We start from the raw sequence: 21,760 nt of genomic DNA, 5'->3' as shown, positions 1-21,760 counted from the left end.
TTATTCCTGCAGGTTATTGAACGCTGCAGTTCTTATCACAGGCTTAATGTAGGAAGAGAGTGAAGGATAAAACCATGTGGAAAACTGACAGTGACACATGGAAAGAGAGGAGGCGGAAGGTTCTGCTTCGGCCAAAGCCCCGTTTCCAGTGAAAACACAGTGAAAAGCATTCAGAAGATGAGTTAGTGTGGACACAGCAGCACGTGGAGCTCTGCACACGCCGTTAGCTCATGTCTAAACATACACATGGACACGCTAAGCCTGTGAGGTCGCTTCTCTCTCCAGAGGATGAACCTAATAATCCACGGGCGGCAGCGTCACCATCTGGGTGAACTCTTCGTAGTTGATGATCCCGTTGGACCTGATGTTCGCCTCTCTGAAGAGATCGTCCACTAGACGGAGCAGACAGAAAACATTGAGCTTTAATGGACTGACGGGACAAAGTGCTGCCTCGTGTCGTCCACTATTATTCAGGACGGCCTCCACTGGTCTGAGCCTGTGGGCGACGTGGCCTGTCCAGAGCATCACACACACACACACACACACACACACACATACAGTACGTATACACACACACACTCTGTCCCATACAGGACTGGTGGCTGTGTTACCCTCCAGGGTTAGGTTCTGAGGGAGGCATTTACCCTCTTTGTCTGTGAGTTTCTCCCCGAGCTTGGTGAGCTTTGCCCGCAGCTCCGACGCCTGAATGTACCCCTTCTTCTGTTTGTCCGTCATCCTCAAGGCCTCCAGGATTTCTGTCTTGGGGTCCTCCTGTTGCATTTGTCTGTGCATCATCGTCAGGAACGTGGAGAAGTCGAGCTCGCCCGTCTTCTCTGAATGCGACAAAGCAGATTTAGACGTGTGTCATGTTGCATTACACAGGAAGACGGTGCAGTGGCAGCTGGAGAGAGCCTTTTTGGACAGTGTTTGTCTGTAACGTCTCAGGTTATACTGCACAGACCAGTATCAAACCAGCGAGACTCACTGGAAGTTGAACTTTACCGATTTTGTGAACTTGTAGATGTCTTTCAATTTCGCCGAGCGTGGGGCTCGTCCCCAGACAGCGCATGACCGTGATCAGGTCTCTGGCATCGATCTTGCCCTTTCGCTTCTTATCATACAAGGAGAAACACTCCTTGATCTCTGAAAGGGAAGAAAAACCAAAGTACACATTTAAAGTTTATTATCTTCTTTTTACATTTTCAGCCTCTGATCCTGCTTCACTTTACAACTGAACAAGGCAAACGTGGATGAAAAATATGCTATTTATATTTCACAATACCTGTGGAAAGACATTTTAAACATCAGAATAGCACCATGGAAAACAGCGTGCTGTGAGCTCTTACCATTGATCTGAACTGGTGTGAAGAATTTAGCCTGAAACATAGAAACAGTTCACATCACACAGCGACAAAGAAATGCAGTTACATAAATATAAGAATAGAAAATATAGAACCTGTCTCTCACCATTTGAGCAGTTGCTGCGTTTCTTTTCAGGAAGGAGTTTTACTGTATGAAGCCGACGTCTGTCCTCCGCCCCAGTGTAAAGTCCACCTTTGTAATTTAATATGTGTTGCTGTAGCAACACAGATACTAGATCCACAGCGCTGCGTTGGCCTCCTCCCCTCCAATAAAAAGATGAATACTGCTCGTCATCAACTCAGTGTCCAATGTCATATAGTACAGTCAAAAACTACAAACAAGGAATATTAGCAGCACTTTAATTCTTTACAGTCATTTCCAAGCATCACATTAACAAAACCTTACAAAATATTTATCACAATGTTCCATTAAGACATAACTGCACACTCAGAATGTACAACTGATTCTGTTTCTAAAAAACAGAATCACTTTTTTAATTTAAGTAAGAAATATTGTATATTACTATAACTACATGCACAATATCAGAACAGAAGAACATAAAGAACTGACTAATTCCTGCCTGAATATGTGGATGAGGTCAGCAGAACCTTGTGTCAGACAGTAAGGCTCGTCTTCATTTTTGGGTCAAGCCATAAGAAAAGCTGCGTAAGCTTCTTCTATTAAGGGCCGGGCAGATGTGAGTCAGTGGCTTTCCTTCATATGTAAAGTGTAAAAGGCCCAGGGCTCGGGCACGTAAATCAGCCCGGGGTACTTGTTGCGCAGCACTTGATCCTTCCACAGATACACTACCCACAGAACCACGAGGAGCAAAGCAAGACCGAAACTCCACAACAGGAACAGGCCATTGCTGTCGGGGCTGAGGCCTTTAAGGCGTTGATGGATAACCATGGCAACCATGGCAAGGAAGGTGAGCAGGAACAGTTCTGTGATTTGTCCTTCAGTGACTAAGTACCTAAAGGGCATGAAAGAAAAGTGGTGATGACTTAGGGACAGTAAATGATAATATACTGGACATTGTCATAAACCATTGCCAATGAAGATGACGCACCAGTAATAGATGGCGCTGGGTCCCAGTAAAAGCCAACCAGAAACGGGAATCTTTCTCTGCTCTTTTGCTGCAGTGAAACAGCCAGTGAAGTAGATGAACAGAATGATGAAAAAGGGAATGTACCTGAAAGAAAAACGTCAATGAGAAGCTGGAGTTGAATTCAGTTGATCACTAATTCCTACAAACATCCAGATTAAGCCTTAAATAAGTCGTCAGAGCAGAGCAGACAGAAATAAGATAAGTCCACCATTAAACGAGTGTAATAGAGTGTAACAGAGTCCTCTCTGGACGGAGGGTCGCGCCGTTGGTGCTTGTGTTAGGCAGATAAATGAGCTTTATCACAAGAACAACCTGCAGGAGGGAAATGCCAGAGCTCCAGAATGTTTAAAAACAGCATCGCTACATATTTTTCTGAGAGAAGAATAACAGTAAAATGTTATATAGCTCCTGCATCGGTGATAATGCAGGAATGAAAAACAACCTGAGTTATTCAGTGTTTGTTTCCATTGTGTCCCACTCCAACAAAATCACTGATTCTCAATCGTTTCAAATGTCTTTTGAAACCACTGGCATTGTCCAGTGTCTGTCACATCACATAGCTTTCCATTTTTCATAGATTAATATAAAGCTAATGCAGCCTCAGTCTTTGAATGTGTGTAATTACTGCAGTAGTGTTATCTTATTGAACAGTCACGTGTGCATTTACCACATTAAATGTCCCAGATGTTCATCATAATAATACAGCAGCTCAAAGGAGTCAATCTGTGAAGGAAGAACGGCAAGAAATATTTTAGTAAAGAACATTAACAATGTGTTCTCTCTGCCTTATTCAACAGTGCCACCTACTGCTCATGTACATTTTAGGCTGCTCAATGTCCCTATCCTCATCTAAATGTACGGTAGTGCAGTAAGCCAGTCGTACCAGTGAAGCTGGTTTGAGGTCTTTGATGATGGGGTTCTCCCTCACTGACAGGTGCAGCTGGTATCCACTCAGGATGAGCCGGTGGTTGATGGAGTCTCCCACCAGGTGGATGCTGGCTCCCATGACAAAGGTGATGATGCAGAGGTAGACGGCGGAGCGAGGCAGCGCCCTGGGACTGCGCTCAATCAGCTGAAGGCAGCAACATTCCCAGCGCTTAATTAATTTGGCTTTGTGCAAGTACGGTGAATGGGACAGTAGAAAACGACATTTGTTAAGGCTGACCTTGAGCATCAGGAACGGTGTTAGGACATTGTAGGCCATGTGAAAATAGTCTCCAGCGCTGGGCTTGTTCAGAGGAAACCACTCCAGAGGAAGGATGATCTAATACACAGCACACACAGCTATTGGTATTAATTGCTCAGTGGAACTGGGTGTAACCGTTTTTCACTATCACAGCCACACAAGGGATGAATTAGGTGAAATATGAACTGAGCCTCTTTACCATAGCAATAGGCCTCCCAAAGTCCAAGATCCAGTTCTGCAGAGTCAGATAGAACCACAGATCACTGTGAAAACCCAGTCCCAGGCCTTTCTTCTGAGCCACCTTTTCCTTCGCAGGGCTGCTAACACACATTTAGCAGCATTAGTTCACGTATGGGAAAAAAATAAAACATAGCTAATGAAAAGTTAGAGAGAAAGAAAATAATCCTAATAGAGACTCTAAAGACCGTAATGAGCCTGAGTAAAACGGACGCCTGCAGACAAGAGGAAGGCAACATTAACCCTCAGTGCTTTAAATTCATTTACTTCAACCTCGTGAAACCGCTGGAGCGTGTTTGAGGTTAGTTCCCGTTTATGGACCAAACTCCAACAACCTTCTCTACGACCCTACGACCAACGCATTAACGTTACACCAGGACACATCTGCATTAGAGCCCTGATTCGAGCTGCGAAGAGCAGAAGTGCGTTTGTTCAGCTTTATTTAACTTGAGCTCAGGCTCAAGGGTATTAGAATAAGTTTATTTCCCTTCATGCCCCCTTTGTGTGGGTTCGGATCCGACTCTGCGTCTATTGAAGATGCCAGAGTGTTTATAACAGATACTAGTTTGTTTATTACAGACACTAGTTTTGATGTATTACGGGTACTAGTGTGTTTCTTACAGAATTCAGTGCGTGCTGCCCAGACAAACCTATTTTGTGTTGTCCTGTTTAAAGTGATGCCGCGGCGTTTCCGCACAGGCTGCATTTCCGGTTCTGCCCAGTTCGTTCTTCTACTCCGTCCCGGGGCTCAAATATAAAATTCCGTCCAGTAACGAACCAAACACGGGAAGCAGTTTCACTTCCTAGTTGCGCGCTTCTTCCCGCCCATGCGCCGAAATCCACCAATCAAACTGCAGGAAACGGATCGTGGGAGGTTTTACCCTAATGCTTGGTTTTGTAGGCATCAACGTTAGTTTGATCTACAGAAATACATCATTTTAAGATATTCCAAAACACCAAGTTGAGCTTGGAATGTTATGGAAAGTTTTCAACATGCTGCACTGTTTTGTTATGCTGTTATATCGTATGAATACTAATTCTGCACAACGATGTGACATTGAAGAGCCCATACTATTGAAGAAACACAGAATTATGAGCTTTGCGATATCCACACGTGACTGAGTCCTGAATCCCCGACTTCTGTATTAAAATACTACTAATAATAAACACTGATAGCAAACTAACTATTGGATTTGATATTTAGTGTAGTAGCCTTGTATGTAAAACTATCAAATAAACATTTCCTGCAAATTTGGACAAATCCGCCGTGCACTTCCCCTAAGTGACCAGCAGATGACAGTGTTTGCAAAAGACCTTTTATTTTTATTTTTAGGGAAAAATACGTTCAAACAAAAGCTAAAGATAATGCAGCAGTTATAATGCTGTTAGGTCGAGGCTTCCTTTGGGAATATTTGTGGACCCACTAACTAACTCAAACAGACTGATGAGTGAGTATATAGTGGAGGCTTTTCGCCATTTATGTTTTAGGCTCTACACAAAACAAAGGGAACCAACGCATTAGTTTCCGCATTAGTTCCCATTTGAACCCATTTTGGTTCATGATCCACAGTGAGTCAAGCTACCGGGCAGAGTTACCCACGGGACAACAAATCAGCTCTCTGCTAAACAGCAGCTTTTCATTAGGAGGAGGAGCTATTTAATGTTTACGCTCCCGCGCGCACGCACGCACGCGCACACGCACGCACGCACGGTCACCCTTCCCGCATCCGTGCAGCTTCAGCGATGAAGTGAGGGATCTCTGCGCTGGCTTCATCATGGACTTGGTTCATTCCCTGCTTTTCGTTGCGGTCGCCGCCTGCACCGTGGAAGGTAGGAAAGCGCGTGCACTGCTCATTAACTGTCACCACCAGGCTGGTTTCAATCAGATGGATTATGTGCGCGTTCATAACTGACGCTTCCCTCAGTCTCCTCACTGGCGTCGGACTTATTGACCTGTTGTGCCAAACTAAGTTTCTGTTCGTACGTTAGAATGAACTGCTTTTTTCAGGGAGCTCTGTTCTTATGTGTTTTTGTTTTGAAATGTCGCTCCTGTTCTGCGGAACTGAGCTTTCTTTTTAATTAGTTAATTCAAATAAAATGCCCGGCTTTGTGTGAGTTAAACCTGTAAAAAGTACTGGACAGCACTCAGCGTGCTGACTATGCCAGAAGCTTTGTTTACTTGTGTTTGTGGCCATTAACAGTATGAGAAAGGCCTTATTGTTGGATGAGGTGTCACTGCGTCTTTTTCACGTCACTTCACAGGTCGGTCCTTTTCCACGCGGACTCGTTCTGCAGGTCTAGTCTGTGTCGGTCTGTGTCGGTGGTGGAGAAGCTGCAGCTGCTGATGCTGATGCTGCATGTAGAGACAGAAGTGATGAGTTTATGTCCTTTACAAAACGTATTCGCATCAGGTGCTGTTTGCTTTACCTGTACTTGAGGTGTGATGCGACCACCTGTGGCAGAGTGATTAGACGTGATGTAGAAAGGTGCACAGCTGCGCATGGAAGTGGATGTGATCACTGTTTGGAGACTGGTTCAATCCAGTAACCAGTAACCAGAGTAACCTGGGCCACTGCCAGGATGGGAGACCTGTATTTGATCAGGCTTTTATGGAAAAAGGTGGAAAACAGCCTGCTTGAAGTTTGCCAAACAACACTTAAAGCATATGGATAAGGAGGCTTGTTTCAATTGAGGGAAAGATGAAAGAGAGAGAGAGAGAGAGAGAGAGAGAGAGGTCCCTGAAAATAAAATCTCCAGAGTGTATGAAATCTGAGGCTAGAGGGACCATTCACTGCTCAGTACAACAAGGAGCCCAAGTCTGTGACTGTCCTTGAGAGCCTTAAACTCTGTGGAACATCTGTGGCGAGACCTGAAAGTGTCACTTCACAGACACTCCCATGCAGACGGATGGAGCCTGACAGGATCTGACAGGAAGATGGGATGAACTGTCAGAATCCAGGTGGAGGCGCTTGTATTGACTTACAGGGAAACAGGAGGAAGGACTGAGCTCATGGGTCTAATAAATAACAGACATCCATTATGGGAAATGTGTATGTTTTGACTCGGTTTTGGAGTCAAGTGAAAACCTCGTCTGTCTGTCTGTTAAATTTGATTAAATCCGCATCTTCTTGCTTTTATGGCTCCCAGAAACATACTGGCAACGTATGGGAAACGCTCTGCGTGTGTTCTGTACGCAGATGATTTACAGCAACAATAACACATTGACTCCATCTTGCTTATCGTCATGGTGAAATCTGATTATGGTGGGATCGGAGCAGACGGGCCCACGGGATCCATCCGCGCACAAAGACCGGCCCTCAGCTGATATTTCAGTCTTTTTTATGAAAGAGCCGGATGTGACAGGGAGCAGAGGAACGGGGGGATGCCTCCAGACGTCAAGCTCTCTGCCAAATCATCGGGGTGATGTGCTCCTCATAGGTGGTTTAGGATAATTGGGCCGTGGCCATTAGTGAAGTGAACCAGTGCTGCCAAAAACGCTCCATAACTCAGAGAGAAGACGCGAGTGTGTTAAAATGAGGAGCAGGTTGGACGTGAGATTGCACAGTGTGATGAATCCAGTCCAGGGATTGTGTTTGAATAATTGCGCTGTCGGCTGCGTTTGTTCCTCCACCCGAGATGTTAAACATTCCCCTCACTCTCGCTAAAGGAGCAGATCTCAGACCTTAACGTAATTTAGGTAAAAAGCTATTAGCCAGACGTTTAATGAAATGCTCTTTTCTTCTAGTTCTCAATCCAACAGATTTGTACCTAAGAGTGAGATCCGACTCAGAGTCAAACACCGAAACCAGATGCACAAAGACACTGATCCAAAACCTAAACATCCCAAAACAAAACAGAGCCACACAGTCCGAAGTCTGGAAACTCAGAGCCTGAGCAGTGCAGAGCAGTGAGTGAGTGAGTGAGTGAGTGAGTGAGTGAGTGAGGGAGCGAGTGAGTGAGTGAGTGAGCGAGTGAACGAGTGAGTGAACAAGTGAGTGAGTGAGTGAGTGAGTGAGTGAGTGAGTGAGTGAGTGAGTGAGCGAGTGAACGAGTGAGTGAACGAGTGAGTGAGTGAGCGAGCGAGCGAGCGAGTGAGTGAGTGAGTGAGTGAGGGAGTGAGTGAGTGAGGGAGCGAGTGAGCGAGTGAACGAGTGAGTGAGTGAGGGAGCGAGTGAGTGAGTGAGTGAGCGAGTGAGTGAACAAGTGAGTGAGTGAGTGAGCGAGCGAGGGAGCGAGTGAGTGAGTGAGTGAGTGAGTGAGCGAGTGAGGGAGCGAGTGAGTGAGTGAGGGAGCGAGTGAGTGAGTGAGTGAGTGAGTGAGTGAGCGAGTGAACGAGTGAGTGAACAAGTGAGTGAGTGAGCGAGTGAACGAGTGAGTGAGTGAGTGAGTGAGTGAGTGAGTGAGTGAGTGAGTGAGTGAGTGAGGGAGCGAGCGAGTGAGGGAGCGAGCGAGTGAGTGAACGAGTGAGTGAACGAGTGAGTGAACGAGTGAGCGAGTGAACGAGTGAGCGAGCGAGTGAGTGAGTGGCACCGAGGCCGTGCTTTTATTTACAGTGCAGCTTCCTGTGTCCTGTGCAGTTTCTCTTCAGGGGAAACACCAGCGCCGGCTGTACAGAGACCTGATGACGGACTACAACCCGCTGGAGAGGCCCGTCTTCAACGACTCTCAAAGCCTCACTGTTCACTTCGGCTTCAGCCTCATGCAGATAATGGATGTGGTAAAAAAACACATTTACCTCCGCAGTCATTTTTAAATGAGTGTCCCATTATCTGTCAAGGACATTTGTGTTCATAGTAAATTCTTGCTTGATGCTTAAATGTCAACTCTTTTTCCATTAACCATTAAAGTGATGAAAAACATCTGTTAACAGGACGAGAAGAACCAAGTTCTGACATCAAACATTTGGCTCCAACTGGTAAGAGGCAATAAATAAATAATACCTATTATTTCTTTTCTCTGCTTCATGTTCAGCAGAAAATCCATCAGTTTTCTGTTTTACTCATCGTTCACAGTCACAGGATGGAGTTCATTATGCAAAGCTAGTTACTGTCATGCAGTTGACTTCATCGCAGCTCGTTGCCTCTTCAGAACCTTCCTCCCGCGTGTAGTGAGATGAAGTGTTTTATTGCAGCCTGTTCATGGAGTGACGCTGGTTACCTACTGCTGCACCGTCAGCAAACTGTGTCAAGGCTGCCTGCTGTGTTCTAAATCACAGCTTCAGTCACGGAACAACTCGATCCAATCAATAACACTATTTATAAAGGTTAGAAATGCACAGGCCAGTAACTGGAAACACAAACATTAGTTAAGGGTTCATCACTTCATGCCCTGCTGCATATTAACACGTCACGCTGTTGTTGAGGCAGCTGAAACTAGTTCAATTATTCATATAGCCCATATATAACTTCTTATCACAGGCTGCTTCAGATGCTGTTTCTCAGATAAAATCCTTTTCAGCCTGTGCATCTTCCACGTACTCTGTGCACGTGCAGCAGCCAGAGCTGCACAGAATTAGCAGAATATTCATTACAGGCACCGCGTCCCACTCAGCGCCAGCGGCCTCTGTTTAGCAGCTCACCAGGATGGAAACAGAGGCCTCCGGGCCACGAGCAGCGCCATCACCGCCTCGTCAGTCCCCGCAGGAGCCAAGGTTGGAGAGCACCGCGCTCCAGTTGCCGAGCTGCTGCATGAACGGCGCTCAGCCAAGGAGAGCGGTGAGAAGCGCTTTACTCCGAAAGTACAGCTCCAGCGTCACAGGCGGCTGCTTCTGCAGATTCATTCATAATAAATGAATAATGGATCCAGTTAGAGAAGTTTTATCAGAAGACGTGTGATGCAGGCATGAAAATGCACCCACAGCGTGTGCGCTCAAGCAGGTGGAGCCTTTTATTCGCTGGAAATCAGCCAAAGCCTCCACGCACACATCTGCCGCAGGCCTGGAGACGCTGCGCTCGCTTGGAGGATGCGCTGGAAGCCTCGGCGGCGCCACGGCTTGTCGCACACGCGTGTGCAGGAGAGCGGGGACTGCAGCCATCACAGGGAGCTCTGACCGCGATCCTCGGTCATAATCAGGCGCTTAATGAGTCGTGTTCGACCCGTTGGCCTCTTGTTGCCGCCTGAACTGGGTCCTGGAAGCAGAACCATGATCCATTCTGGGTGCCGTTCGCTGCTGTTGGCTCCGTGTGTCTGTCCAACAGACGGCCATGCAACATTCAAACCCCCCCAATGTCTCCAGCAGCACGTCACTGTTGGCAGACATTTGATGAAACGTCTCAGAATGCTGGAACGAAGGCGGCGCCACCAAACGTCAGCCTGTAAACCACAAACAGCTGAATCAGCCTGGAAGCTGCTGGAGCCTCTGAGCTCCGTTTGTGGGACTTGTCCCTGCGTGATGCAACCCACAGCCGCTGTCACATGCGTTTATTTTACTCATTATGGTGACTCTGCCTCTAAAGAACAGCGTTAAACCGCAGCGTGAGGTTTCAAACGAAGCTCTGGCCTCGTACGAGTCTGGAGGATCCGTTGAACATGTGGAAATGAAAGGCGTGTTGTGTTTCTGCACCCACAGTACTGGACGGATCATTACCTCCAGTGGAACACCTCGGCGTACCCCGGCGTGAGCAATGTGAGGTTCCCCGACCACCTCATCTGGAAGCCAGATATCCTGCTGTATAACAGGTAGGAGCTGCTGCTGCTGCTGCTGCTGCACAGTAATTGGACAGCTCGGTGCGAGGCCGCGTCTTCAGCAGGATGGAGTTGGGTGAGAGGGTTCAAATGACAGGCTGTGGTGCATAAGGACAGCAGCAGCAAATCACAGGTGACTTGGCTTGTTTGTTTGGAGTCTGTCAGCTTGTGTAAAAGCTCAGCTGCAGAATGAGACCACGAGGCGGGCAGACGTGTGCTTTGGCTTTGCTGGAACCAGCGTCTGTGTCCTGAGCAGCTGCTGAAGCCGCGCTGAAGCAGAGCTCTGCTTGGAAGGCGTCTGTGGCCTTCCCGGCGATTTGGTCCCGTTTCCACTAATTAGATTCTGTTTCTAAGCTGCTTCTCATCGCGCGTCAAGGTTAGTGCTGCGCTGCAGTTTAAGCGCATGCAGTAAAGTGTAGAGGAGCAGGTCAGGGCTATTAATCATGTGGACAAATGAATACACTTATAGGAAAGATGGTAGGAAGAAATGGTATTCTGTCCCTCAAGTACAGTGCTGCCGAGATCCCCATTAATCAAAGATCTGAGCAAACTGCATTAGAAGCACTCTAATCTCCCATCAGCTAATAAGGAGCGATAGCATTGTACTTCATTTGTCATTGTCCCTCTGAGTAAAGCCTTGATTCGAGACGCTTTGAATTAGACACTGCTGCAAGTTTCTGCCTTTTTCAAGCGACTCTTTCAACTTGAGCTCAACTCAGCCTCAGCCTCTGGGGAGTTCATTCCGAGGCGGTGGAGTGTGTGGAGCAGGGAGAATGAGAGTAACCACTGAATGAGCACCTCCAGAGGAGCCTCGCATCAGAGCAGGCGCCGCCGACGCTACAATAATTAGTTCGAGAAATGTATGTATTTTTCACCAGCCATCTGCTCCCGCGCTCTTTATAGCTCATGCAAGTTCACGCTGCTGCACAGAAGCAGCGACGCTGCAAAGGTTAAATCAGAGTGAAAGGCTGCAGACAACATGCTGGCAGACACTGACGGCTCCATGTCGTCCACAGCGCAGACGAGCGGTTCGATGCTACGTTCCACACCAACATACTGGTCAACTCCTCAGGCTCCTGCTCCTACTTACCCCCAGGTAAGAGCCTTAATAAGGCACAGGACACGACTCTGTTAACCTCACGATGGGGAACTTTATGTGTTTACAGCAGCAGCACGACGGACAAAAAAACAGCAGTACAAAAGTTGTGCAAAAGGAAATGACGGTAATAATAGTAATAAAAGTGCAAGAATAAGAGTAAACAACAGTAATACCAGAAAAAGACCAACAGAAAAATAAACACCAACAGTAAGAACACTGTGCAAGAAGAAAATAGTAATAATAGAGCCTGTATCTGCACCCACAACATGACAGAGGATCCATCCCAGAGCCTCCGCTAAGCTCAGACCACACACCTACACCTGGTACGACATTAAACCCCAGAGCAGCTGTTACTGTAGCAGCACACGCTCACTTTATGCCTGGGACTCGTTCATCTTCAATGAACACAATTTCTTATTTCCCCAATATTGTCTTTTTTATCCATTCTATCCATTTCCATCTCCTCTTGTACTTCATGCTGCACTGCTTTTTCATGGAGTGTGGCAGTTACACGTCTTGTCTTGAGAGGATGACGTTCTCATGTAATCCATCCATCCATTACATGAACTGCGTCCTTGTGAGGGTCACGAGGCTGCTGGAGCTCATCCCAGCTGTGATTGGGTGAGAGGCACGTTACAGCCTGGACATGTTCCCAGTCCATCACAGGACTAGTCATGGGGACATACATACGTTCACCTATGGGCAATGTACAGATACCAATGAGCCGCTTGTCTGAGGCGGCGCTGTGTCACTGTCTCACCTGAGGGCAGTACGACGTGACATTTAGAAATCTAGAAAGTTTCTATTTTGCTTCTGAAATTTTCGACTTATTAGTATCTAAACATGAGCTTTTGTGTCAACAGAACAGTGGTGCAGACGGCGGGCACCCCCCCGCTACCCTTTTCCTCTCACCCTGCAGAAGTGCGGCCGTCCTCGCCTCAGCACCCTAATCAATACAGGCATAAACAGCTCCATCACTGCTTCTCTCCGAGCATGAGTGCATGATTGCCTCTGTCACAAGCAGATTGTCTGGAACTTTGCTCCAGATGAAACCCTCATTAAGCGCCATTGGTGCTAAGCCGTCCGCCGCTGCTTGAGCCCAGTAAATGAATACGAGCACATGCACGGCCGGACCTGGACCCACGTCCCAAATCATTTGAATTTCCTGACATTTATCTTCGTCTCTGAGGTTCATTACAGTAAATAGGAGCTATTCTATTTGCCCGCTCTGCTCTCTGTCCATTCCCTGCAGCCGTATATCATCTTCATGGCGCCGACAGAGAGGAGAGACCATGTTTATTGCTAATGTCTCATATCTTTCTTAAATGTGAATGGAAATTAGTTTGGTCGCTGCCTCACACGAAGGATTAGTGGCCACTTTTATCTCCTTGTCCTATTGGGCTTTTGCTCTCGTTGAGATGGATGGTACTTGGACTCCATGCATTGGTTTTTTTAATCTTTCTCTGCGTTCTGCTTTGTTGAGTGCTCGAGATGATTCTGTCTCCCGCTCTCTTTCTTCACGATAGGGATCTTTAAGAGCACCTGCTACATCGATGTGCGGTGGTTCCCCTTTGACGTGCAGAGGTGTGACCTGAAGTTCGGCTCCTGGACATACGGGGGCTGGTCTCTGGACCTGAAGATGCTGCAGGCAGATGTCACAGGCTACATAGCCAATGGAGAGTGGGACCTCGTTGGTAAAAGGGCCGGGCTCCTGCCAAGTAGACCTGAAGTGCATCACAAACGCTGCCATCGAACTACCTCAGTAACAGAACGCTAGCCTTGCTTTTCTCCTCCAGAGGTTCCAGGACGAAGGAGTGAGCGTTTCTACGACTGCTGTGAGGAGCCCTACCCAGATGTGACCTTCACTGTGGTGATGCGGAGGCGGACGCTCTACTACGGCCTCAACCTGCTCATCCCATGCGTTCTGATCTCCACTCTGGCTCTGCTCGTCTTCCTGCTGCCCGCAGACTCTGGGGAGAAGATCTCACTGGGTGAGCAACTGGCTTTCACCCACGCCCACACAAACACGGGCTCTGCTTTAATAAGTCACTGTCGATGGGAGGGGAGTCACTGCTGTACTAATACTGTAGTATTGGTGGTAATACTGTAGTAATACTGCAGTTGCTGCAGTTTACGGCCGTTTCTGACTGTGGATAGCTGCTTAACTTGGATCATGTGACTGAGATGATGTGATCATATTATGAGGTTGTTCATTCTGGGTTTTTGAGAAATTGACTCAAATTTCAGCTGAAGCTGCATTTTGGTACTAAAGATGCTTGTCTGGCTCACCTCCACGCTTGCTGCCTTCACTGCATACGGATCAGAAACGCTGGTCTATTCATTCATGGCGTGAACTGACTTCGGTGCACATGTTTGACCTCCCGTGCCCTTATCAAGTTTTAGTTTATGCTACTTGAACTGAATTTTGTACATTATGAGCACTGTTAATTTATAATTACCCTACAAGTCCTTCATCATTCCAATGTTTTCTGGAAATGTGGGTTTAACTCGCAGCCAACCTGTCCCACTGGTCTCTAGAGTAATTAGCAATTTCATGAAAAACAATGTCCTTTTATTAATCCTCTTCCTCTGTGGCCACGTGAGGTGAGCTATTAATCAGCTCTGAGTGTCTGAGTCGACTGTCAGAGGACCAGGAAGCAGGTTTAATCTTATCACAGCTGTCACAGCTGACATCAATGCTTCATGCATAAATTATCGCGTGTAGCATTATGCAGACTCTATCTGTGGGTGGAGAGTTGTGCCAATGGTGCATGTGTGTGTTTCTCAGATTATTAAAGGCCAGATTTGCAGTTTGATTTCCTCATTATCAAAACACAACTTTTATTAAGCCAAATTATGCTTAAATGCTTAAATGCCAGATGTGTGGCCTTACTGTGTGTGCGGATCTTTTTGCACACGTGTGCGTTCCTCATGATGCTATTATGATAGAGCTTAGGCAGATAGTGGAAAGTGGAAATGAGAGCTGCTCATGTGAAGTATAATATGCTGATATCAAGCTCTTAATATTCCCTATCACACGATATTTGAGGGAGGATTTTAAATACGCAGTTTAGAGCACACAACAAAAAAAAACAACTTTGGTGCAAATGCTTGTTTTTCTCTATTTTTACAGTACGTCTGACTGAGAAGAACTTTATGTTATGAGTAAACCTTTAAATCAGTGTCAAGTGGTTTTTAATAATAGAGGACTGAGATGTTGAGGTTGATTAGTTCATGCGTGTTTCATTTAATTTCGTGTGGAGCATTAAGGTAAAGTTGCTTTTAAACTATTCAAATCTAATATTACACCTACAAAAATCTTGACGCGAGGATATTCTGTTTGGCATCATGTGTGCACCATGTCATTTAAGGGATTCTCATGCTGTTTGGCAGAGTTGTCAACTTGCCTGCAGTTTAACTTCAGTAAGATTTGACTGAATTTTAGCTTTTAGTGAGACAGCGAGACTCAGTGGCTTAGCAGCGACTGTTCACTTCAAAGCAGCTCAGTTGATCGACTAGAATTGAGCATGTGATACAAGAAAACATTGGCACAAATGCATGAAATAGATTCAAGTCTATAAACAGCACTAGAAATACTCAATAGTAAATATAATATTGCATATGATATGCTCCTGTGTGATATGAACACTTTGAGTTTGGGGAAGTGCTGACTGGGATTCGCTCTCCTTCGCAGGCATTACCGTCCTGCTCTCCCTGACTGTCTTCATGCTGCTAGTTGCAGAGATTATGCCCGCCACATCCGACTCGGTGCCTTTAATAGGTAAGCCAGTCCAAAGTTAAAAGCAGCTGCTATGGGTGTCGACTATCATCAGTGGGAAGACACAGCTGAAAAACTGTGTAGTCATTTTTCATCAGGGCTTCTCTCACATCACACTTTAGCCCATTTTAATCCCCCACCCCACATTTTTATTACAGTATGTGGAGGTCTGAGTAACACTTTGAAAAAGCAAAATGAAAATAGCGTTTCTCATTCCTCTGAGATGCATGAAGGGAATTTCATGATTCTGATGATGACTTGATCCTCTTTTTCTCTTTTTATTTACTGGATGACACAGCTCTTACCTCTGTCTCTGCCTTCTCACCCAGCTGAGTACTTTGCTACCACCATGGTTATTGTTGGCCTCTCAGTGATTGCTACAGTTCTGGTTTTGCAATATCACCATCATGACCCCGATGGAGGCAAGATGCCGAAGTGGGTGAGTGTTTTCATGACTCTACTCCTATACTTACAATACGCTTTTCCAAGGACCAATCAATCAAACTTTTCGTTTTTTTTTCACTGGTCCAATGTATTTTATTATTTTTCTTTTATTGTAGCCAGTCAGTAAAAAGGAAAAAAGGCTCATTTTATGTTCCTTTTGATTTATATCTGCTTCCTATTGTCTACGCACAGACCCGCGTGATCCTGCTGAACTGGTGCGCCTGGTTCCTGCGCATGAAGCGTCCGGGTGAGGAGCGAGTGCGCTCAGCCTGTCACAACAAGGCTCCACGCAGCAGCCTCACCAGCATGGACCTCAATGCCAGCGCCTCAGCCTCCCAGTCCACCAACGGCAACATGCTCTACGTCGGCATTCGTGGTCTGGAGAGCCTTCACTACTCCCCGGCCGCCATCTCACCCGACTCTGGCGTCCTCTGTGGACGGCTGGTCGGCCGCGGCGAAGATGAGATGCTTCTCCCCACCGGTCAGAGCTCCACCGTGGGCAGCGTGGAACCGGAGCTGGCCAAGATCCTGGACGAGGTGCGCTATATCGCCAAACGTTTCCGTGACCAAGATGAGGACGAGTCTGTGTGCAATGAGTGGAAGTTTGCTGCGTCCGTCATTGACAGGCTCTGCCTCATGGCTTTCTCGCTCTTCACTATACTCTGCACTATTGGGATCCTCATGTCTGCACCCAACTTTGTAGAGGCTATTTCCAAAGATTTTTTCACTTGAGAGATTATCAGGATACTGGGCTTCAACAAAATAACAGCGTCTAAATTTGATCTCCTTATACTGAAACTACTAAGCTTTATTTAAATGGTGCATTTTGTTCAAAAACATTAGCTGTGGTTTGTTATGTAAGGTAACTGGGTATTACTGTTCATTACAAAACGTGAGCACTACACAATCTTGTATTAAAACATATTAATTGTATCATATAAACTATTAGATATCCAAGCTAGAGTATTGTGGTAAATTATCTTTATATGAATACAAATCTTTGTTGATTATTGGATCAGTACTCTTCAGAATGTTCCTATTGAGTCCTATTGTTTCTTGTTTTTTTCCACTGTTACATAACATTTGATGGTCATATAATTATTGTGTGCTGAAAATAAAGAGCTTTAGTTTATGACTTAATTTCTTTATGTCTACGGAACAACTGTACTGTGATATTTTGTATTTGGAAATGATACAAACATAGTTTTTGGTTTTCTTTATTTATTACCAAATAAAAGGTCCTTGTGGTGAACTGGCAACCTGTCTAGAGTGTATTATTGTACGTCTCCTACCCAGTGGCAGCTGGGATTGGCAACCTTGCTCAACCTTGCAAAGACGAGCAGTTAGGATCTTGGATGAATAGATATATGGACAGATAAATTACTGTCAATACATGTAGTCTAACATCAGTGGAATCATTGTATGTCATTAAACATAAATCCATAGCCTGGTACAGGCTATAATGTTATTGTTGTCTAAATGTATATAAATAAGCCTTCATAAATAAACACATACTTCTTGCAGCACTATGGTAAGTTAATTTAAAATGTAAACATTTATAGCTGATAGAGTCTGTATTTTACAATGGTGCAAAGCTGCCCCCTGGTGACTGCATTTAAAAGGGTTACCCAGTGAAAACTTCTATAAATTCTGAAGGAGATAGTAACGTTATCAATGTCAGATCAAATGAAACCTTAATAATTTTGAGTGGGAAAACTCTGAAGTGTTTTTACTGACTGGCGATTAAAGTCATGTATTTTAAAGGGAACCATAATTTGAAGCAAAGCATTTTTACAGGATTGAATTACGTGTTGCTCCGGATGCGACCGTGCGCCTTTGTTATTCCGCCGACTAGAAACAAATCTGCTAACTAACGTGTAGTACAAGTTTAGGTAGTGACACCGGTCTCTTTGGTTTGTGATACTTTGCCTGTGTTGTTTGATCGGTGAAATGTCGGACGCGTTGCTGCAGTGGTGCGTGGACCAGCTTCACCACAAGTTTGGGTTGGAGGCTTGTGAAGACATCGTCAAGTAAGAAATGTTTGCTAGTACAATGTGTCATGCTTGCTAACAAGCTAACTGCCGTGCTAACTTGAGTTAACTAAGCTAGCTAGGTAGAGCTGGATATTATTGTGCCACAGTAAGAACTGTAATAATACTATAATTAGTACGATAATACGATAATTTATGTTGATCTGAACGTTTAGTGCTTTCAGCTAAATGTGTGAGACATGAAGTTACAGCTGTCACGGTGGACGTGGACAGTCTGTCAGCTCTACATTAGCAGTCGCTTGTTCTCCCTAAATTGTATGCGCCTCCTTTTCCCTAAATATGTTTTTAGGGAATCCAACAACTGGATTACGTGTTTCTGTAACACATGATTTACTTAATACTTAAACACCGGATTACAACTCATTAAATACATTGATACGGAGATGTTGACATGACTGAATCTGTCAGTGTTGGAGGGTGTGTTTAAATCTTGAACTTAATTAATTCTGCTCTGAAAATGCTACTCGGTCATGTAACTATATTCAACAATATATATGGTTTCAACAGAGTATTATTGAAACATCTAATTTTATAACAAATGTGTAAATCGGTTCTTTTAGATACATCCTGTCTATTGAAAAAGCTGAGGAGATTGAGGAATATGTTGGAGACCTCCTGCAGGGAACAGATGGAAGAAAACGGTTTTTTATAAATGAGCTCCTCCAAAGATGGAATAAGATTCAAAAACCAGCTACAGATGTCACAAATCGTCTCCTTTTCACAGAATCTGCTTTAGCAGGTAGGGAAATATCACAACTGCCATTGAATGGATTTTGTTTTACAAAATGCATAAAATGTGCATCAACTTAAAAAAACATGCCATTTAACTACTGTTCTACCTGGTCCTAACACTGAATCATTTCTTCACATTTTATCATAATTGCAAATGTGTATTAAGTCAAATTTAAAATTTCTTATATACAGGTATGTGTTTTCCAGTGTATTTGATGTGAGTTTAGAATTTATATGCGTTCCCAGATTCACCGGACATGACCAAGGATGCCCAAAAGAAATCTAAACGCAAGGGCCGTAACAAACAGGAGACGATGACATTGAGCCAAACAGAACCTGAACAGGAGATAGTCAAAACTCCCATTGATTTTGTGAGGGTGAGTTGATATCAGACATTAATGCTTTTAATACTTCCATTGTGCTGTGATTTGAATAAATAGATGAAGTGATAAAATGTCCTTAGCTGTGCGATTTTTCATAACTTATGTCTTCCTGTGCTTTGCTCTTCATTAACTGCCCTCCCTCAGACCCAAGAGAACAGTGGTTCTTCTTCAACAAAGAAGAAAAGTAAGTTTGTCAATCTGTATGCTAAAGATGGCCAGGATAAGCTAGCTGTCCTCCTCCCAGGCCGACATGGTTGTGAGTGTCTTGCCCAAAAGCACAAACTTATAAACAACTGCATCAGCTGTGGTCGCATTGTATGTGAGCAAGAGGGCTCCGGACCCTGCCTCTTCTGTGGAAGCCTGGTACATACATGCCTTAAATGTCTCATTTCCATTACTAGATTTGAATATTTTGGTGGTCCTTGACAATTCTTTTGTCTTGTTTATTTAATTAATTAGGTCTGTACAAAAGAGGAGCAGGAGATCCTACAGCGAGACTCCAATAAAAGCCAAAAACTGAGAAAAAAACTTATGGGAGGTGAGATTCAAAATAAGACAGATTAGATCAATATAAAAAAATTAATAAAATAATGACGTGTGTGATTGTGACAACAGATTCCGGAGGCAGAGATTATCTCCCACACCAAGAGGCCAAGTTGAAAGCTGGCTTAGAAAAGGCCATTCAGCACAAAGAAAAATTACTGGAATATGATAGAAACAGGTATAAAAAAAAACAGCCACTCAAAGAGCTTCATCTGAGTAGAAAAGTCTAATGCTTGGTGTGCAGCATTAACTATTGGGTAATTTTACTGACTGTTGAACATAACAATTAAACTAGATGATACAATGTATATATTTATCACCCTTACAGTGTAAGCAGAACACAGGTTCTGGATGATGAGTCAGATTACTTTGCCACTGAGTCTAATCAGTGGTTGTCACCGAGTGAGCGAGACAAATTAAGGAAAAAAGAAGAAGAGCTTCGAGAACTTCGTCATGCCTCTCGCAAGGACAGGAAGATCACATTGGATTTTGCTGGTAGACAAGTAATTGATGAAGGAAACAACCTCCAAGAATACTATACCAAGTAAGATGGCCTCACAGTAATAAGGTCAGATTTATGTTATACAGTCAAGCTAAACACCGTCAGTGATTGATATGTTTCTAATTATTTGCAGGTTGGAGGAGACCCTCAACACTATGAAAATTGATTATATATCTAAATCACCATCGCATTTTAAAAGTAAAGCAGGAAGGCAAAGCCTCAGAGATTTGGTCAACCCAAACATAATGCAGTCTGCACCAGAGGTAAATCCTTTTTACTATGTGTACTTCAGTTTTAGACTGCGTACATAAATGATTTTTATCAAACTTAATGGAGATCATCAGTAAATGAGTTCATATTGCATTGACATTGTGGCCGACATGGCTGGCAGAGGTTGTGCAGTATACTTACAGATTCTACTAATAATAACAATGAAAACAACATTGTTTGCAGTGGGTGGATGATGAAGGCAGAGAAACCTTTAAGAGAAAAAAAGACCAGGGAAGGAGTTTGGGAGAAGATAAAGGTGCAGAACGTAACAGATTGAGACTCCAAGACAGAGAGCTGCAGGAAATGTCAGATGGCGGCTGGTGTCTCAGCATGCATCAACCCTGGGCTTCACTACTTGTCAAAGGCATCAAGAGGTGAGGACTATACAAATTCCCAAAGAAATGTTAGTTTGTTTTTTTTACTATTTTGATGTTTCCAACACTCACAGACCTGTTCGATCGCTAAACAAAGTGACAGCATTATTCTGAAAATGAATAGTATATGGCCAGTGAACATACAATTTACATAAGATATATATATATATATATATATAAAAATTATTTAATTTGTTTTGTGTATGAGTAGGGTAGAAGGACGAACTTGGTACACATCTCACCGGGGACGTCTTTGGATTGCTGCTGCAGCCAAGAAACCCACCCCCCAGGAGATAGCTGACGTGGAATCCATGTACCGCCACATCCACAAGAAAGGTACACTGCAAATCAGGGAGTGTATTGTTTGCACTTGTTTTATACACAGCACTCACAGCCCTGAGTGGAATCAGTGGTTTGGTCCCTACAAACTATTATCACAAAAATGATTCTTATTATGATTTTAATTGTGCATGTTGGTGGGTTTTTGAATTTTGCTGTTGTCTTCTGTGCAGAACCCGCGTTTCCAAAGGACTACCCCACTGGCTGTCTGCTGGGCTGTGTTAACATGACTGACTGCCTGTCTCAGGAGCAGTTCAGAGAACAGGTTAGTAAACCAGTATATCACACCAGTTGAACATGTCTGCTATAACAAATAAATATATATTATACGAATATAAAAGGGGGGGAGACACGACTGTGGACTGTATATTGTACCACATTAAGTTAATCCAATACCATGTCCTGCCAGCAGAGGTCAGACAATCATCAGTAGCTCCTGGACAGTATTTCCACTAGAGGCAGTATGCACCGCAAGCAATGCACATCTTAGCCCTTATTTTACCACTAACCTTCCAACAACATGCCTTAGAATGTTGATATGTACACATGACAGTGAACAGACCTTTTGTCTGTTTGTATTTTGTATTGTCAGCAATAAGGATTTATCTTGTGTTGTAGATAAATAGAGGAGAGCTGCTGCTGGGGTGGTTTTTGTCTTCTGACTGCTT

The 21,760-nt window shown here is 44.5% G+C and overlaps 4 protein-coding genes across 8 annotated transcripts in view; 2 read left to right on the top strand and 2 right to left on the bottom strand.

The window, feature by feature from the left end:
• Positions 1–32: 32 nt before the first annotated feature.
• Positions 33–1,641, bottom strand: calml4a (calmodulin-like 4a). The gene is made up of 5 exons (XM_029143580.3): positions 1,468–1,641; positions 1,347–1,377; positions 1,003–1,143; positions 645–833; positions 33–392 (listed from the first exon to the last, which is right to left on the bottom strand). The coding sequence occupies exons 1-5, from the start codon at positions 1,468–1,470 to the stop codon at positions 295–297; spliced, it is 462 nt and encodes a 153-aa protein (XP_028999413.1). The 5' UTR covers positions 1,471–1,641; the 3' UTR covers positions 33–294.
• Positions 1,642–1,704: 63 nt separating this feature from the next.
• Positions 1,705–4,721, bottom strand: LOC114851813 (ceroid-lipofuscinosis neuronal protein 6-like). 2 transcript variants are annotated; one of them, XM_029143577.3, is made up of 7 exons: positions 4,544–4,721; positions 3,856–3,976; positions 3,636–3,734; positions 3,354–3,542; positions 3,138–3,193; positions 2,432–2,554; positions 1,705–2,335 (listed from the first exon to the last, which is right to left on the bottom strand). In XM_029143577.3, exons 1-7 carry the CDS (start codon positions 4,597–4,599, stop codon positions 2,065–2,067), a joined length of 915 nt encoding a protein of 304 aa, XP_028999410.1. In that variant the 5' UTR covers positions 4,600–4,721; the 3' UTR covers positions 1,705–2,064. The 2 variants fall into 2 exon arrangements, with proteins under 2 accessions (XP_028999410.1, XP_028999412.1); XM_029143579.3 differs by having other exon boundaries at positions 3,856–3,973; positions 4,544–4,720.
• Positions 4,722–5,366: 645 nt separating this feature from the next.
• chrna7a (cholinergic receptor, nicotinic, alpha 7a (neuronal)) lies at positions 5,367–17,157 on the top strand. 2 transcript variants are annotated; one of them, XM_029143575.3, is made up of 10 exons: positions 5,367–5,723; positions 8,471–8,610; positions 8,764–8,808; positions 10,462–10,571; positions 11,594–11,673; positions 13,203–13,370; positions 13,473–13,667; positions 15,371–15,457; positions 15,784–15,893; positions 16,091–17,157. In XM_029143575.3, exons 1-10 carry the CDS (start codon positions 5,669–5,671, stop codon positions 16,628–16,630), a joined length of 1,530 nt encoding a protein of 509 aa, XP_028999408.1. In that variant the 5' UTR covers positions 5,367–5,668; the 3' UTR covers positions 16,631–17,157. The 2 variants fall into 2 exon arrangements, with proteins under 2 accessions (XP_028999408.1, XP_028999409.1); XM_029143576.3 differs by lacking the exon at positions 5,367–5,723 and adding an exon at positions 6,675–7,800.
• A 564-nt stretch (positions 17,158–17,721) lies between these two features.
• trip4 (thyroid hormone receptor interactor 4) overlaps positions 17,722–21,760 on the top strand; it is a 44,756-nt gene continuing 40,717 nt past the window's right edge. For 2 of the 3 annotated variants that reach the window (XM_055507528.1, XM_041070023.2), the window contains exons 1-11: positions 17,722–17,928; positions 18,510–18,688; positions 18,928–19,058; positions 19,209–19,427; positions 19,524–19,602; positions 19,680–19,785; positions 19,936–20,151; positions 20,243–20,372; positions 20,563–20,753; positions 20,965–21,089; positions 21,266–21,357. In XM_055507528.1, the coding sequence (XP_055363503.1) occupies positions 17,849–17,928; positions 18,510–18,688; positions 18,928–19,058; positions 19,209–19,427; positions 19,524–19,602; positions 19,680–19,785; positions 19,936–20,151; positions 20,243–20,372; positions 20,563–20,753; positions 20,965–21,089; positions 21,266–21,357 (1,548 nt within the window). In that variant the 5' untranslated portion in view covers positions 17,722–17,848. The remainder of the gene's footprint in view (positions 17,929–18,509; positions 18,689–18,927; positions 19,059–19,208; positions 19,428–19,523; positions 19,603–19,679; positions 19,786–19,935; positions 20,152–20,242; positions 20,373–20,562; positions 20,754–20,964; positions 21,090–21,265; positions 21,358–21,760) is intronic. The other variant, XM_029143574.3, reaches the window with a different exon arrangement.

Source organism: Betta splendens, chromosome 3, assembly GCF_900634795.4.
Source record: "Betta splendens chromosome 3, fBetSpl5.4, whole genome shotgun sequence".
NCBI lineage: Eukaryota > Metazoa > Chordata > Actinopteri > Anabantiformes > Osphronemidae > Betta > Betta splendens.
Note: the sequence above shows the minus strand (reverse complement) of the source record. Positions and strands in the feature narration are given on the sequence as shown.